The sequence below is a fragment of the Liolophura sinensis genome, chromosome 1 (genome assembly GCF_032854445.1).
Source record: "Liolophura sinensis isolate JHLJ2023 chromosome 1, CUHK_Ljap_v2, whole genome shotgun sequence".
Classification (NCBI taxonomy): domain Eukaryota; kingdom Metazoa; phylum Mollusca; class Polyplacophora; order Chitonida; family Chitonidae; genus Liolophura; species Liolophura sinensis.
The window spans coordinates 49,886,965-49,904,912 of NC_088295.1; the positions used below are offsets into that span (position 1 = coordinate 49,886,965).

The following is a 17,948-nucleotide window of genomic DNA, read 5'->3' on the forward strand; positions in this document are numbered from 1 at the left end:
GCTGACTGCCGATGTATAAGTGAAATATTCTTTAGTACAGCTTAAAACAGTGAATAAGTGAAAATATTCTTTAGTACAGCTTAAAACAGGTGAAGTGCACCTGAAGTTAACCACAGGCCAGTGGTAAGTATTCGATAAACTTTTCCACATATGAAGGATTTCAAACACAGTTTGAGTCAGCTCAAAATATATGCCATATTGATGGAAGCAGACTTTATCAAGGGTTACACAAGGACATATGGGGCCCTAAAAGCACAGTTCATAAATAAATCAGGAGTACATGAAAAACTGAAAAACTGAATTGTTGTTGAATTTAGTTTTGCAATCACGTTTTGATCACCCACCTGTCCAAATCTTTTGTCATCTGTAAGGTAGAGGTCTTGGTCCAGACACATCAATTTTAGGCAGAAATATACTCTAGTAATTTGGTCCAGAATGTCCGTGACACTGGAATCCACAGACACCAACTCATCAATTTTCACCGAGAAAGCATCAAACGACCTTTTTACTCCTGCCTGGTACAGATTATCCATATCACTTTTTCCCTGTATGTAGGACATCACTCTTCCGAACATTCCTATTTCTTGTTTGGCATAAGCAACACCATCATACTGGTGCCACACATCTGCAAAACAACAAGAGCAAGGAAAAAGGACTGGTTGGACGTGTGTCTATATAATGTGACTGGATAGGGTGTCATGTCAGGTGTCTTCAGCATGATACTTCAGCGATGACAGCATGGACTCGCCCTGCCACAAGAAGACACCTTATATATACACACATCTAAAGACTATTCGTCGTGCACAGTTTGGTACACATTAAATGTGTGGGTACATAAAGATGATGTATGCAAGGTACAAATTAATTTTATTGCGCAAATTTGCCACACAATTGTTTAATAGAGAGTGGACTTGAACTCACAATGACCACATTGGTGAGAGGCTCCTGAATCATTGTGCTGCGCCAGCTGGAACACTAACCCCTCAAGCATTGTAAATATTAACCTGTAATAATACACTGGTGAGTTATGCACACATTATTAATCAAGAGAAAAGGAAAGATTCTGAAGCAAAGCTATACCAATGAGCTTAACTGCATGAGACAATATCAACTTCAGCTCAATACGTGAAGTATTTAAACCTTTTAAATACAACTACAAATAAAGTGATAAATTTAAATAATTTAGATTTAAATTACTACTTTTATGATAAAATTTCCTAACAAATTTGAATGTCAGTAATACTGCGCCATATTTCTTAAATGTATTGTCAACATAATGTTTAAGCCATTATGTTGATTGTTTTTAGGTTACTGAATTTCAAGTGACGCATTTTGTTTTAGCCACTTGAGAGTTTTTTTGTGAATTAAGTTTGGTAAATGTGGCCTAGTAAAATTGTCTCCATTTTGTTTGTTTCTCACTGCACACATACGTTATCAGAGGCACTACCGTAACTTTGACTGTAGGGGAGACTACTCATGTTGATGCTATACACATTGCGCAATGGGGTCAGCAGGTCAAATTACACTTACCTCTAATTTGATGGTGTACTGTTTTTCTTCATCATTTTTTTGTCATGGTTTTAAAGGTAGGTGTCAATTGAATAAACCCGTTAAATTGAGATTTTGACTCGTTTGCATCAATGAAGGGTATGACGACTATTTTAACTGTGCTAAAATGAAGTAAACTTCAATTCTTGCCAATCATTCAGTTAACATTATGATTTTGCTGTAAAAGCCATTAAGGTATGTTTTTGAGGTCTGACGTTAATTATTTTTAATGTTTGGAAGTTATTATCAGTGTTCTAAATAGAATTACTGATGCTTCTGAATTTCCATTAGCTAAGAGCTGTGAATTCAGTTTGTATCGCTACAGTAATTTGGACCATAGCTAGTAAATGTATGGAAGACCATAATTGCCATAATGCTATGGCAAGTGCATTTCTGGTACTTTAAAGCAGACATTACATGTAAACATTACATGGAGAAACTGTAAGATTCTCTTTACCATTAATGAGAACTTACCCATTTTTTAGTATGTTGAACACAATATATCTGTTCTAATTATTTGATTGTTGTTTTGATTGTTTTGACCCTCTGGGTGTTTCAACTGAAGAACAACAACATTCATAAACTTACAGATAAGTGTAGGTTATATACATGTACATGTAGAGCTTGAATTAAGCATGATATTGGCTTGCACATACAGTACATATCTGTAATGCATGAATAGTTAGTCCTTTGAGAACAGGTATATAATATGGCTGGCTTTATACAGTTACTGTATAACGACTGAGTGATTGATAATTCAGTATGATTTTTCACAGGTGATTCTATTGCTATAGTGATAATGTTCCTTTTGAATACTGATACTTGTATTTAGAAACATAGTAACATCACATTTTTAAGGAAAGTTTTATTGCTGTTGATGAGACTGATAATGGTTGCTGACAAGTAATGTGTTAAATGCACTCTGTTTGTGTAGATACTTACTGGTAGTTAATCCTGTAATCTGGTGAAGTGCTTATCACGTTTGTAGTTTACCTAGTGCATTTTGTAAGTTGTAAACATGTCCAAGTGTTCTATTGTATTGAGTGGTATGTCTTCAGCGCCAGTCGTTGCAGAAGTAGAAGATGTATTTAAGGACATTGGTGTTGTTAAAAAGGACTATTACTGAAAGATGGTGATAATTAATTTACTGGACAAGCATTTGTAATTTTCACTAGCGTAAAAGACAAGACTAAGGCTCTGAACAAGAGAGAAAGCACAACTTGGTATGGAGGTGGTTCAGATTTCCAAACGAACAAGTGAAAATCAGAAGCTGCTTCACCAGTTTTTGGACTCTGACATTATTTCTGAAATGACTATCCTCAAACTTAGTTCCAAAGCGGTACACAGAATAAAGCAACAATGACAAACTGTGAGGTTGTTTACCCAGATCTCTGCTAGAAATCAACACTCTCTGTAACTGAAGTATCTGGGTATAAAAGCCGAAAGTTCAGACTTTTCACTGGTATGAAACCTACACAAAATGGGGAATGTGATTTCAAAACGTCTGTTGGCACGAGTCATGTCAGACAGTATCATCCCCACATTGTAAAAGAAGCAAAGAGTCTTACCATATGCCAAGGATTGATAAAACCCTTGAAGCAGTAGCTGGTAGTTGGTGGTTTTCCAAGCTCAACTTAAAAAGTGGGTATTGGATAGTGGAAATGGATGAAGCAGACAAACAAAAACCAGTCTTCCCTATTGGCCCTCTTTGTTTCTTCGAATGCAACTAAATGCCATTCGGGCATTCAAACGCGCCAAGTACATTTCAGTGCCTCATGCAGCAAGTGTTGGGTGTTTTACATCTGAGGAGTGTTCCAGTCTAGATCAATGATATCATAGTACATTCAAAAACTGTGAAGTTTTCCAGAGATCGAGATTAGATGGTGCTGGTCTTAAGCTGAAACCAGACAAATGTCATTTCCTGGAAGAGAAACTACAGATCGTGGGCCATGTCATCTCAAAAGACGGCATAGAGTGTGATCCACAGCAGACCAAGGCATTGAAAAACTGGCTTGTGCTTGATGTACTAAAACTCCAGAAATTTCTTGGATTCACTGGTTTTTATCGAAGTTTGTGAAGGGCCCTCTTACAGCTCTTTGACAGGGATGAGTGCTTGTCACAAGAAATCACAGGGACGTTGTAACACAGACTTACTGAGTGCCTGACGACGATGTCGGTGTTGGCGTACCCCACCTTCAAACAACCATTCCTCCTTCGCATTGATGCAAGCAAGCAGGGTCTTGACGCGCACTTGTGTCAAAGTGATTGCTTATGGAAGCAGCGCTTTGTGAAAACCTGAACTGAACTACAGTACCCCTAAACTGGAATACCACGGACTGTGTTAGGCAGTCACAAGAAGTATCGTGAGATTACCTCTACAGTGCCAAGTTAGCTGTTACAAAGGATCACAATCCTCTGATGTATGAGAACACTTTTGCAAAACTAGATGCTACCTGGAGATAGATGGCTTGTAGCGCTAGCAACATATGACGTTGAGATCATCAACAAGCCTGGTCGTCATAACGTTGATGTGGCTGAAGAGATTAGATGGAGTGTGTGACGGCAGAAGGCTGCTGCTGATCATAATGACGACAATGGAGCTGCAGTCATCAAGTTGTAATCGACTTTCCTAATGCTTCTGTGTTGACTGGTGTTGAGTCAAAGGACCCTGATGTTAAAGCCGTTATAGAATTTGTCAAACAAGCTTAACCATGGAGTTCCTTGGGTTCGAAAGGTAGATACAATACCATCCTGGTGATAACGGATCATTTTACATGGTATGCAGTGACAATCCGCACTAAAAACCAGACTGCTAGAATGGCAGCACAACAGTTCTATGAACACTTACTACTTCATTATGGATTTCTGGAAAGGATACATTTGGGTGAGTGTAAAGACTTCGAGAATACCCTCCTGCAAAAGCTGTGTTCTATCAGAAATGTGAAAAAGTCAAGGACAACACTTTATCATCCCATGGGAGGGGCATCACCGAAAGGTTTAATCGAACGTTATTGGGTATGTTACGATCAATGGATGAGGAAAGAAAAGCTGTCTCCAATATGGCTCATCTCGTCACGAGAGCACCGGTTTTCTCTGTGTTTCCGTGTTTATCTGTTGACATAATCCTCAACATGGATACATTGTGCACTGGTGATGACAAGGGTTTTCCAGAATTTGTGAAGAACCTTGAAAAGAGATGGAAGCATCCAAGAAATCATTCCTGAAAGCTAAGAAAGGCTATGATCTCAAAGTCCGTAAATCAACGGTGAGGCCAGGCGACAGAGTGTTGGTACGCACACTGGGCATGAAAGGAAGGCACAAGCTTGCCAACAAGTGGGAGCAAAAGATGTATGAAGTCCTACGTCAGCCAAACCTGACTCACCTGTGTTTGAGGAACAGAGAGAGGATAAACATGGCAGAAAGAGAATTCTTCACTGTTGGTGTCCATGGATATTCCCCAGACTGTCCAAATGTCGAAAGTTGTTCAGATACCAGTGAGCCTATAGTGGAAACTAATCTTGAACATTGCCGTGTCAGACAGAGTTGACAACCTTCATGGTGGACAAGTGATGATTACGCCATGAATATGCAGCAAACAACAGTAGAATCACATTGGGCCCAGCGATGCTAAGGCATTATTATCTTTGAAAAATGTGTTCAAGGATGTCTCCCTTCGCAGATTAACTTGTGAGGCTGTGATAAGTTATTGAAACAGGGCATTCAACAGATGAACTACATGGGCTGTTCCAGTGTCGAGGACAACACTTTTCTTGAAGGGTTGAATGTGGCCTGAATGTGGTAAATTTTTTTTGTTTTCATTTTATATGTTTTTGTACCTCATTGTACACATATACCTCATAGCATGTACTACCGTAACTTTGACTATGCAGGGGAGACTACTCATGTTGACGCTATCCCGTAGACATTGCGCAATGGGGTCGGCAGGTCAAATTATACTGACCCCTAATTTCATGACGTGCTGTTTCCTTTCATGGCTTTTAACAGTTGAATTTTTGTCCTTCTTTTACAGTTAGGTGGCAACTCAAATAAGCATGTTCCATTGAGATTTTGACTCATTTGCACCAATGAAGACTACAATTATTATTTTAAACTATGCTGAAATGACGTAAACTTCAATTCTTGCCAATCATTCAGTTAACGTTATGATGTTGTTGTAAATGACGTTAAAGTATGTCTTTGAGATCTAAAGCTAATTATTTTGAATGTTTGAAAGTTATCAATGTTCTGTATAGAATTACTGTTTCTGCTCCAGTGTCAAGCTGTACAACAAGGTTTAATTAGCTAAGAGCTGTAAATTCAGTTTGTATTGGTAAAGTAATAAGGACCATCGCTGGTGTAAAAATGTGTGCAAGTCCGTAATTGCCATAATGCTATGCCAAGTGTATTTCTGGTACTTTAAAGCAGACTTTGTGCACATAATTCAGAGAAACCGTAAGATTCTCTTTGCCATTACAGGGGAACTTACCCATTTGTTTATGAAAAAGAATTTTGAACATAAAATAATTGTTTTAATTATTTTATGGCATGAAACTTACACTCATCCCTAATTTGATGGCGTGCTGCATTCCTTCAACGTTTTGATAATGACTGAGTTTTTGTCATTGTTTTAAAGGAGAAAGGTGTTCAAGCAACAAGCCTGTACCAACTAATGCACTGACCCAAATCAGTTGAACACTACCAAGTTACATAAACGTCGTCAGAAAAATTTCAAGTGTTGGCAACAAAAGTGTCATTTTAGAGCATTTCTGTTCTTCTGAAAATGCATCTTTACAGGCCTGACTTTAGGTGAGACACAGTATATAAACTTTAATATGGGACTGGTACGTACCATATTCTTAGTAATTTTGATTTAAAGAGTTAGTCTCAATCAGGAAAAAACGGATGAGAAAAAAGATAGATGAAAACAAACCAAAAGCCCTTATTGCAGATGTAGGCCTTGAAAGACATATTTTAAGTTCATGGCAAACTCACTCATAAAAATGGAGGAATTAACCAGAAGCCAAAGTGTTTGACAGGGTTGATCTGTCATATTTTGCTGCCTTGTATGGTCTTTGGTCACAGTATTCCTGTGTTAGATCATGTGCAAAATGGTTGATGTTTCCCAGGCACTCCGGTTTCCTCCAATAAACCAATAATCAGCATGCCGTCATGTAAGTAAAATCTCTTGAACATGGCTATAAACACCCTATCAATCTTTCCTCTAGTGTGAAATATTCTGGTTTCTACAGCAGATTAAATCGCAGTCATGATGGATTTTTTTTAATAAATGAGCTTTCTTGTATTCATGTAACTGGCAAAAGAAGAAGTCCGCCCAGGTATCAGAAATGTTTGAAATATTTATTTGAGATATAGTGTATCCTATTAACATTACATACTGCGATATTACCTGCACTCAAGTAAGTGTTGTTTATTTGATAAAGCTTCCACAGAAATAAAATGCAGCAACGGGGAGCCGAGAGGAGAGTAGGCCCCTACATGCATTATGGTTGTTGTCGTACATCCTAATAACAGTCTATGTATCATGTGATGTGTGGAAAACATTACGCTACCTTTGTTGAAATTAATTTATGCATCCCCTGTCACACAGAAGCACAAACAGTCAGCTCACCCATTTTTTCCATCATTCGTCTACTCTAAAAATCTTTTGTGAAACTTTTCAAGCACCCAAGTTTAAATACATGTAAATGTGATCAATAGTTCTACCAAACCTAACATTTCTGATAGGTCACATGATGCAGTAGACCACTTTTTCCTTTAACAATACATATTCTTTAACTCAAAACTCCATTTGCCCTATTCATGTAGTTCTGAAGGTATCTCCCCATCAGACCAGGGCAAACACTCTATACCCGGACTTCCTTACATGTAAGCTTTGAAATGTACTCGTAAGCTGTTATAGAATGAACTATCCAAATGTCTTAGCATAAAGTAGAGTAATAACATTTAATCTGCTACGGTGAATCTCTAGTCAAAAGCCCATGGCAAATTCACAGCACTATATATGTCATGTGCCTGACAAATCTCCTGATGTGAAAGCAGCTGAACCAATTATAGGCAGTGTGCACGTCAAGCAGAATGTAATTCATAAACACTGTGCATGTAGACTCACCTTCACTCTTGTAGTCCTCTGGCATCTTGAATGACCTATTCAGCGTGTGTTTCCTTTTCACATCTTCCCATCTTTCATTTCCTTCATTGTCACGAATTACATATTTGTACAGTATACTGTCTCTTGTGAGGGATTGAGCCAACTCAACCTTTCCATGTACTTGATAGAATCCATCAAGTAGTCTGTGGGAGAGATATGCTTAAATCAAAACTCCAAAATACTCTGTTTTCATCTATGGAAAATCAAATGTTTGACTGAGCTACTTATAACAGCAAAATGTTAACTTGAAGAAGATTGAAAAATGCCACAAATGATTGGCCTCAAATGCAAGATCAGCTAAAATGTACAGTCGAACCTTATAGTAACGCCACCCTCACTTATCGCCAGCCTAAGAACTTGGAACAGAAATCCCTAATGTTATTTTCCATACGCTACCGCCACCCTCATTTAATGCTACCCACCAGGCACTTTTCTGGACAAAATGTATTAAAAACATTAGTATTGCCCTTGCTGTTCCACCAGCAATGACCGCCAGTGAAACCGTAAATGCTGGCTAGTATAAGGTATGAATTACGGCACATATAACGGGAATTCTTTACCCACATTTTTAAGTCGAGAAAGTCTGTTGTATGGGTACATGAATTCTCTATCAAGTGTTTGAACTGTGAACAACAGACTGCATAAGCTGTATAAAATCAAAGTTAAGTCAATCAAGTCGTCATTAGCGATCACCAGTAAAACAACAACAAAGTGTATGAAACTTGACTTTTGCAACTAATGTGTTCGTTTATGAAAGATAGTGGACATGTAACCCTCTGCTGAGGCGCTGTTTCTTTTTTTGTGTGTGTTTCTGTAACGCCGGAGTGGGGATAACTTATGTCTACAGTCTAGGAGCGGGTACATACACGGTGCTGTTGTTGCGTATGCCATCTTGAGTAGCAAATGAGAAAACCAGCTCCATCTTTGTTTTTCACTCTTCCACAGGTATGTAGAAGCTAATACGTGCCCAACTGGTATATGAACATGTTATCTTTTAAGAGACATGGTTTCCTGTGATGGTAGATTACCGTACATGTAAGTAAGTAAGAGGTCGAACGGTGAATTGTCTAGTCATGATGACTGATAACATAAACATGTCACATAATTCTGTGAACAACAATTAGTTTTTCACTCTTCCACAGTCAGAATCAATGCTCGGGCGTAATATTTACATGTTGTGGTTTGAAAAAAAGAAAATGAAGACACAACTCGGGGTACAATCAAAGATAATGGCCAGGCAGAGAAAATAATTTGTCACAGAAAACTATCCATAGACTGGACCCATAGGAGGCAGCATTATTTCCTGGTTTTCCCACTGTGACATTATGACCTTCACCCCTCAGGAGCTGATCCCCTTGAGGTGTCCTGTGACAACCAGCCCAGAGCAGAAAAAAACAGCAAAACTTACAAAAACACTCTGCACAACCTTTATATATGGGTGCAAGTTTTGATTTTCTGTCTGAAATTTATCTCATTTGTCACGGGATGCAACACTTAGGCCTACACATGGAAATACAATAGGTTACAAATCACTGCACTTGATTTATACAGAACTTACATCAATGATGTCATTGATCTGATTTATTTATTTGTTCTCTCATGCTGCATTTTGTTTTCCAACTGATTGAACAGATGTCCACTTGCAGCACAGTTTTCCTTTCTTTAATGAAAGAACTCTTTAAAATTGGAGATAAATAAAACGTAAGACTGAAAGTGAGATGACTGTTGCAAGGTGAAAGCTCAATTGAAATGATGGATTCGCTTGAATGAAGTGATTGTATCTCCAAGGTAAAATAAAATACATTTAGCTACAACTGTAGTGTCCATTGGCATATTTCAACAGCTTTATTTTTAAGATTCCCAATTTGTAGATTCCCAATTTGTAGCCTCCATCTCTGTAAGGCAATGCTCAGCACATGTAGGAAGGGGCTGTAATCTATGACCAGGCTGTCATAGTTAATATCACTTTTGTGATGAATTCCATAAAGAAGGGTTCAAAGTAATTTGAATGCTTTGAATGTGCATGGCATATTGCTTTATTACACATAATATGCAGACTTGTTATACCGCGGTGGTGTTGGTACCTAACCTGGCGTTATAACGAGATACCACCGTATATCTATACTGAGCTTCCTTGCTTTCAATCTTTTCCTTCATGATGATACATCAGTTTTTTCCTGTAGTGAACAATAAATACATTCACAGGAAAATTTTTTACCTCTCAGGTTCTAAAATATTCCTATCCTTTGGTGGATGCCATCCTCCAAGCCTATCCAATCCAAAACGGACTGCAACTGTCTCACAGGAAGGGTCAAAATTCATCCGTGGTGAAAGAAGGACATGGAAATGAACTTGTACAGTATTTTTAGTCTGCTCTTTCATGCTTTCTTTACTGAAAAAGAGAGAGAAGACATTACTTTTTTATGTCAACATACATACTATCTCATTGGCTAATTTAATAGGAATTATTTTTATTTGATGTATTTATCTAATTGTTGTTTATTATCTTCAATGCCACACTTGAGAATTTTTCACTTCATTCATGGCAGTCAGTTTCTTGGATGGAAGGAAGTGGAGTGAGTAGAGTAAACAACTGTCTTTTAGCAAGTTACATACATGTATGAACTTTCCCACATGGGTGACATACAGATATGCATGCCCTATTGGTGAAAGGCTGGAGCTTTTAAACAAAAAATGCAAATGTCATGGATCTCGCCTCTATACGGCTCCAAATCAACTTCTGAAATACTTGGCCCAGTAAAGTACCTCAATATAAATGAGAAAAAACCTCATATTTGCTATTAAAGTATAAGGTGAGGCGATAACATTGTAAAGATTGATCTGGGTGTCATGAAAATCAAGAAAGCACAAGTTTATGCCATGGGAAAGATGAATAAGTTGTGTGGGTCAAATGACCTCTGCATATCTTGAAAGCCAAAGAAACTCTAAAATGAAGTAGTTATCAGATGAATGACCATTAACCACTGACCAGGAAAAAGTTCGATTTTTTAAGTAATTTTTTTAACTGCATAAAATGGTTTTAAAATAGGAGATCTTGTGACAGCCTGTATTGACCCAAAGGGTATGTGTGACGTCACAGATTGTTTCAAAATCCACTCAGGGAAAGCTTTCATAGGTCTGTACAGTATGTATGCACATTTTGAGTGATAAAATCTACCTGTCTAAGTGGCCAAAACTAGATGTGACATCACTGGTCTCAGTGTAGCCAGAAATGGCCACAGTAGAATCTATAGTTTCAAATGCATAAATTTTTGGTGTTAAAAAATTTTAAAAGCATAAATCCAAATTATTTTTACAGACAGTGTTTAACTGTGTTTCACCTGAAATATACTTCATGCTAGTGTTTCTTTGCATTTAAATATCTAAAGTGATATATGGATGCGAACTGTATGCCCAGGTTAACATCAGATGAATATTTCAGGTTGCACAGACAATACTATGTCTACACAGAATGACTGAAAGAAAGGCAGTGATTGCAACAGTTTGGAGGAGTTTACTGAATGGACAGATCGACAGATGCCTGTCATTCTTACACTCTCCTATCTTTTTGAAAGGGGGACAATCATGACAATAAATTCAGTAGTCACCTTTTTGTAGAGCTTTGTTGCCCGTAATTGTTTGCACCTCGTTCAGCACTGTGTGTCTGGGAATACAAGATGAATGATCACATGTTCAAAACCTTAGCATAAATGGCACATGTACATACTCCATCGGTCCTAAATTTCCATGAAATACATTGTAAAGTCACACACAAAGAAATGTCCCTCTTCTTTTGATTTTAAGGCAACTGTAGATAAAATTGTGCTTTTAATCATATTGATTAATGTGTGTATTTTCATTGGCAAAAACTGAACTCGCTGAGCTTTTTTTTATGTAATAATTCACAGCATTTCACTATACAAATTCCTCCCTCTCATCCCAGCATCTTAGACAGATGTGCAGGATGATGAGAAGGATTCTTTGAGTATAACAAGACCTTTCGACCTTGAGGGGTCACACAGCATATTCTATCATGCCATCAGAGCACGTGATTTTTAAAGGCCTAAAAAGTAGGCTGTCTTAGGCTATATATAACATCGTCTCGCTCCGCCCTCAGTGTTTTCCTCAGAGCATCGTCTGTAGGGATTAATGATGTATGGGTGGGTGTGACCCTTCAAGGCTGAAATGCCTTGTTATGCTCAAACAATCCCTATCATCCTGCACATCTCTCCAAGATGCTGGGATGAGAGGGGGGAATTCTTTTTCGCATGGCCTTGGCCTTTCGGTGTCACACTGCCTCGATCTTTCATTGCACTGTCCTGTGAATGTTTCCTCAGGCCCATGAATGGCATCATAAACTATCCATCTTGACATAATGTTAAGCACGACTGTGTGCAATGAATGCGTGATAGAAAAAGACACTGATGAAGGAGATTTTTGAGGTCTTTAAAAATCATGTGTGCTCTGACCGCATGATAGAATATGCAGTGTGACCCCAGAAGGCCAAGGCCATGTGAAAAAGAATTGTTGTTCTCCCCTACATTACTAGAAAAGGTCCAAAGCTATATAGATAAACATAGGCACTACATATACATATATTTTCCACCAATGGTGGGAAATATTTGAAAATGACTTCACTGATGAGCATACATGGAATGCCGGACTAGCTTCGCGCTCTTAATTCTGGCTCTGCCGCCAACAAAGTTGTTTTAACAGTTATCATCAGTGACAGCAGGCTACTTAATTAATGGACTGGCTGCTGGGACCTTACGAAAACCGTAATTCCGAAGTTGAACTTGATGAAATGTACATTGTAGATTAATAAGTTACCTCTGGGACAATCAACTGCTTCCTGAAATTTTACGCAATGTCCTAAAGGGAGGAATGGGAGAACACCATGACTATGCAAGCATCAGTCCAAGCATTAAAAAAGTGAACGGTCATCCAGGGCTAGGTATACTTATTGAAATCATTATATGCTTCAGGCACTGCTACTGTAGCCTTACAAAAACAATAATCAGTCACTACTTATGACAGAGCAGTTGTTCCCATTTGTCAGTCTGAAGACACACCTCCAATTCGACCAATGAAAATTTGTATTATTTGGATAGGGTTCTTATCTTGTGCAGAGGGTTCACTGGCCAACACTGATTATGTCCCTTTTTACCTTTATCAGAAAAGCTTCATGTATAGGGTTGTTTATCTGTCATGGAGAGAGATGAGGTAGAGTAACTTGCAGAAATGTGACAAAACCACTGCATTTTGCTAAATGTTTTGGCTTGAAGCTGGAGCAGAAAGCCAAATTAGTCCAAGGCTGATTAGCTGTGGTGAGAGCCACGTTTATCACCGAATGAGCTGAGCCCCAACACCCCACCCCCAATCCCAGAAGGGGCTGTGTCTTAAAATCAGACCAGACATTTAATATATCACACTTTAAACCATTTGATTCAAGACAAAACAAATCCTCTAATGCAATACATGTGCTATGCAGTTTCCTTAATATCGAAATGTTAAAATTTCCATGCTAAATGATGACATACCAGTATGCTTAAAACCTACCTTAACATTTCCATCTTTTTCTTCAGGTTTTCCGTCATTAGAGGTTTTGGTAGCAGTGGCCTCCTTACTTTTAATTGCCTTACGGTTCCGTTTCTTTTCTTCCTTTGCCTTCCTTGTTTGTTGTCGTTTTGCCTTCCTTAATCTGTGTTTTTCATCTTTGTTATGCCCTTGCTTGTGTTCTACAATTGCTTCCTCCTCCTCATTGTCGCTGCTATCAGATTCACTGTCTGAGCCTTTCTGAGAAGTCTTTGTTCCCCCATCTGTCTCCTTTGGAGCTTTCTCTGAATTCTTTCCCCCATCTTCACTCTCCTTTGGAGCTTTCTCTGAATTCTTTCCCTCATCTTCATTCTTCTCTGAAGCTTTCTCAGAAGTCTTTCCAATGCTTTCAGCATCCTCTGAGCCTTTACCAGAAGTCCTTGTCCCCCTTTCAGTCTTCCTTGAAGCTTTCTCTGAATCCTTTCTCTCATCTTCGTTCTTCGCTGAACCTTTCTCAGAGGTCTTTCCAATGCTTTCAGCATCCTCTGAGCCTTTACCAGAAGTCCTTGTCCTCCTTACAATCTCCTTTAAAGCCTTCTCTGAATCCTTTCTCTCATCTTCGTTCTTCGCTGAACCTTTCTCAGAGGTCTTTCCAATGCTTTCAGCATCCTCTGAGCCTTTACCAGAAGTCCTTGTCCTCCTTTCAGTCTCCTTTGAAGCCTTCTCTGAATCCTTTCTCTCATCTTCGTTCTTCGCTGAACCTTTCTCAGAGGTCTTTCCAATGCTTTCAGCATCCTCTGAGCCTTTACCAGAAGTCCTTGTCCCCCTTTCAGTCTCCTTTGAAGCCTTCTCTGAATCCTTTCTCTCATCTTCGTTCTTCGCTGAACCTTTCTCAGAGGTCTTTCCAATGCTTTCAGCATCCTCTGAGCTTTTATCAGAAGTCCTTGTCCCCCCTTCACTCTCCCTTGAAGCTTTCTCTGAATCCTTTCTCTCATCTTCGTTCTTCGCTGAACCTTTCTCAGAGGTCTTTCCAATGCTTTCAGCATCCTCTGAGCCTTTACCAGAAGTCTTTGTCCCCCTTTCAGTCTTTGAAGCTTTCTCCGAATCCTTTCTCTCATCTTTGTTCTTCGCTGAACCTTTCTCAGAAGTCTGCCCAACACTTTCAGCATCCTCTGAGCCTTTTTGAGAGGTCACTCCCAAAACTGTGGCATCTTCTGAAACTTTTTCTGCTTTTCCAACATTTTTAGCATTATCTGGTACCTGAACTGTTCCGGGTTCTAGTTTGGACAGAAGCAGTCGATCATGAATCTCATCAATTTCACGCAGCTTGTCCACAGACTGGAGGGCAATGGGACTGCTGCTGTTGACATTATCACTGCCACTTCTACTTTCTTCATTCGGCAAGTTATTTGTTTGGATAATCACATTTATGGCATCTTCTTTCCGTGAAACTATAATAAAAGAGATATATTTATTTAACTTATATGACTGATGTTTTACACAGTACTCATGGATATTTCACTTATATGATGAGAAGCAGCATTAAGGTGGGAGGAAACCAGATAGAGCCCAGGAGAAAACCATGACCATTAGCAGGTTTCTGGCAGACCTTCCCACTTATGACTGGAAAGGAAACCAGGACTTGAACTCACAGTGACCGCACTGGTAAGAGGCTCCTGAGTCATTGTGCTGTCCTAGCACGCTGACTTTGTTATGGAGACATTGATAGTCACATAAAAATGAAATGAACTTAAACCTACATGTAATTTACATGTTTGCGCAAACTCCATGACATGGTGAAAATTATATTCTCATATGGGGCTATATGGCAATACTATCAGCATCTTGAAGTTTCCCATTTTCACTTGATGCCAATATTTGATTTTGTTTTATTTGAATGGTGTTTTTACATCGTACTCAAGAATATTTCATTTATATTACGGCGACAGCGCATTATAGTGGAAGGAAACCGGGAAGGGCCAGGGGGGTTGCTAGAAGACCTTCCCGCTGAAGCTAATATATGTCCAATATATGTCAAATATATTTCTACTTCTATATATATATATATATATATATATATATATATATATATATGGTAATTGTATACATGTATGTTACACTACCACCAAAGCCTTCAAATTGTCCTAAAATATATTTACACACAGCTTCCAAACACTTTCATTGTAGTTTGGGTACATGTATCCTGTATTCACAAATTCACATTTGGACCTTAAATTGACTTTTTTTTGCATGTTCAGGTTCTCAAGCTGTTAGACTGATGCCCAATACTTACATGTACCATCACTCTTAAGCTGTTGTTTCTCTCCTTCAGCTTTGTGGTCGCCACAACCATGGTGAAGGCCAGAGCTTTCTGACAACAGAACCAGTTTTTTCACTGATGTGTAAACGGACGTCTCTTCTGATTGATGACCCTTCTTTGTTTTCTCTTCTCTTATCTCTGTCATACACTGTTCACCAGTGGTGTAGCTGGCACCATCTGTATCACTATGTGCATGGTTACCAGAAACATGTTTAGGAGAACCTCTTTCAGCTGGTAAATAGCCAGCAACACTTGTGTCACAAGGTGCAGGATTGGCAACATTTGTGTCACTTGGCACAGGATTGGAAACATTTGTCTCATCAGCTACAGAAATGACAACATTTGTGTCACCAGCTACAGGATTGACAACATCTGTGTCACCAGCTACAGGACTGACAACATTTGTGTCACCAGATACAGTACTGACAAGATTTGTGTCACCAGCTACAGGATTGACAACATCTGTGTCACCAGCTACAGGGCTGACAACATTTGTGTCACCAGATACAGGACTGACAACATTTGTGTCACCAGCTACAGGACTGGCAACTGGCACATTGGTTGTAGAGTCAGTTTCTCCTTGTATGCCAGCAGCATCTTCATCAGCAACACTTGGTCCACTGTCTTTTTCCTTCACTATCAAATCTTTGGTTTCAGTTCTGATATCTGAAATTATATGTACATACACTGTAATATATGATGTATAAATGTACCATCAGCACACTACATTTGGATGAACATATAGCATTTTCAGCCCTAAATGGATTTCACTCCTTCAAATTATTAAGTACATACTTGATGCACGACATGTGAACTTGCACTTGCCCATTAATTGCATAGTATGCAGCCTAAAAGAATAATTGTTCAATGCCCACAGTGCAGGAAAGGACAGTTTCTCAAGTGAAACTTGAGCTTTATGCATTAAATCAAGCTCTCAGACACTTTTTTTTTTCTAGTAACAGGGAAACCATAGCTGTGACGGACATGAAATGGTAGAAGATCCTTAAGGTTGTACTTATCAGACTCATTCACACACTCATTATTTTACTGAGTTATGTTATTAGTTTCATTTTCCAGACTTACTGTATTACACTTCCCAGATACCAAGAGTCAAATGCAAGCAAAAGAGTTATATCCACAAAGTGCACATACCTGTACAAAGCAGGTGCACAGAAAATGATTGACATAAATTTATTACCACACAAAACTCATGGATTTACTAATAGGATCCATTTGATTGTTTTTTATCATCATGTTCTCTTATACAATGACAGTCAGTTTTATAGGTGGTGGAAACCAAAGCAGCAAGTCTGAAACCTTGCTGTGAACCTGAATGACCCTTTGTTGGATCATTTTAACAAAAATCAGTTAAAATTACTCAAACATGAAGCTTTACTGACTAAAACCCCTCAGTTCATATCACAGTATTGTGATATTTGGTGACAGTCAGACACATAAACGTGATTATCACAATGTCTCCCCCATTGCTTCGATATTTGGTAATCACTGTATAGTGGAGTCATATGTCCTTATACCTGCAGTAGTGGCAGAGGTCTGCTGCCTTGGAAGGGCTTTTATTATACTGCATGTCTCCTATGAAAGTACAAACCTGCACAAATATGCACGCAACAATCTTGGCAGCTTCATCTATATTCCTCAGCAGCCTGCCATCTCAAAGATCATCGACTCAGGTTAAACATGACACAAAATGTTAATGGTGACCATGCCCCATGTATACACACCGTCACATGACATCCACACATTGTAGTATTTGGTCCATCTAAATTCCGTAAAACTTAGAGACTTTTGACCGCACAGATGGGCCAGTTTCTGCCAGACAGCTCATACATCTATATGTATCTGTCTCTGTGAAATACTGCAGACTGCTACATTTCAAAATAAAGTATATGCTTAAATGACAGATAAACTACTTGAAAGGTAACTCTCCACAAACAGAAGGCAGCATTGTTTTAACTCGCCATAACCACCATTACAGGTTGGTTTTATCTTAACATGCAGCGACGATCACCGAGGCCGGAAAGCAAGTTTTTATTAGCTTTGAGGATAATACATGTACATAATACAAAATCATCTACTAACCTGACTGGTTACCACATTCTGGGCAGAACTTTGTCCCATGGGACAGCTCTGTGTTGCAAGTCTTGCCATCAGAACCAATGCTGGTACAAAAATCGGCGGACTGTATCCTCAAACAGCGTTCTTGGTAATTTGAATCCACAACTCGGACAGAACTTGCATTTTTCGTCCACTTCCCAGTCACAGGGTATTCCGTCAATCATATTAGGACATTTCGGCCTGTCCTTTGAGGCTTTGGGTCTCCTGTCCACTACCTTTCCACACTCAGGACAAAATTTA

The 17,948-nt window shown here is 38.8% G+C and overlaps 1 protein-coding gene across 1 annotated transcript in view; it reads right to left on the bottom strand.

Moving 5' to 3' along the window:
- Positions 1–17,849, bottom strand: part of LOC135461803 (E3 ubiquitin-protein ligase rnf213-alpha-like) — a 132,250-nt gene extending 114,401 nt beyond the window's left edge. Inside the window, 7 exon segments of the mRNA XM_064739048.1 lie at positions 345–625; positions 7,679–7,860; positions 9,936–10,109; positions 11,326–11,381; positions 13,277–14,703; positions 15,546–16,238; positions 17,673–17,849. Coding sequence (XP_064595118.1) covers positions 345–625; positions 7,679–7,860; positions 9,936–10,109; positions 11,326–11,381; positions 13,277–14,703; positions 15,546–15,717 — 2,292 coding nt within the window. The 5' untranslated portion in view covers positions 15,718–16,238; positions 17,673–17,849.
- Between the last annotated feature and the right edge of the window lie 99 nt (positions 17,850–17,948).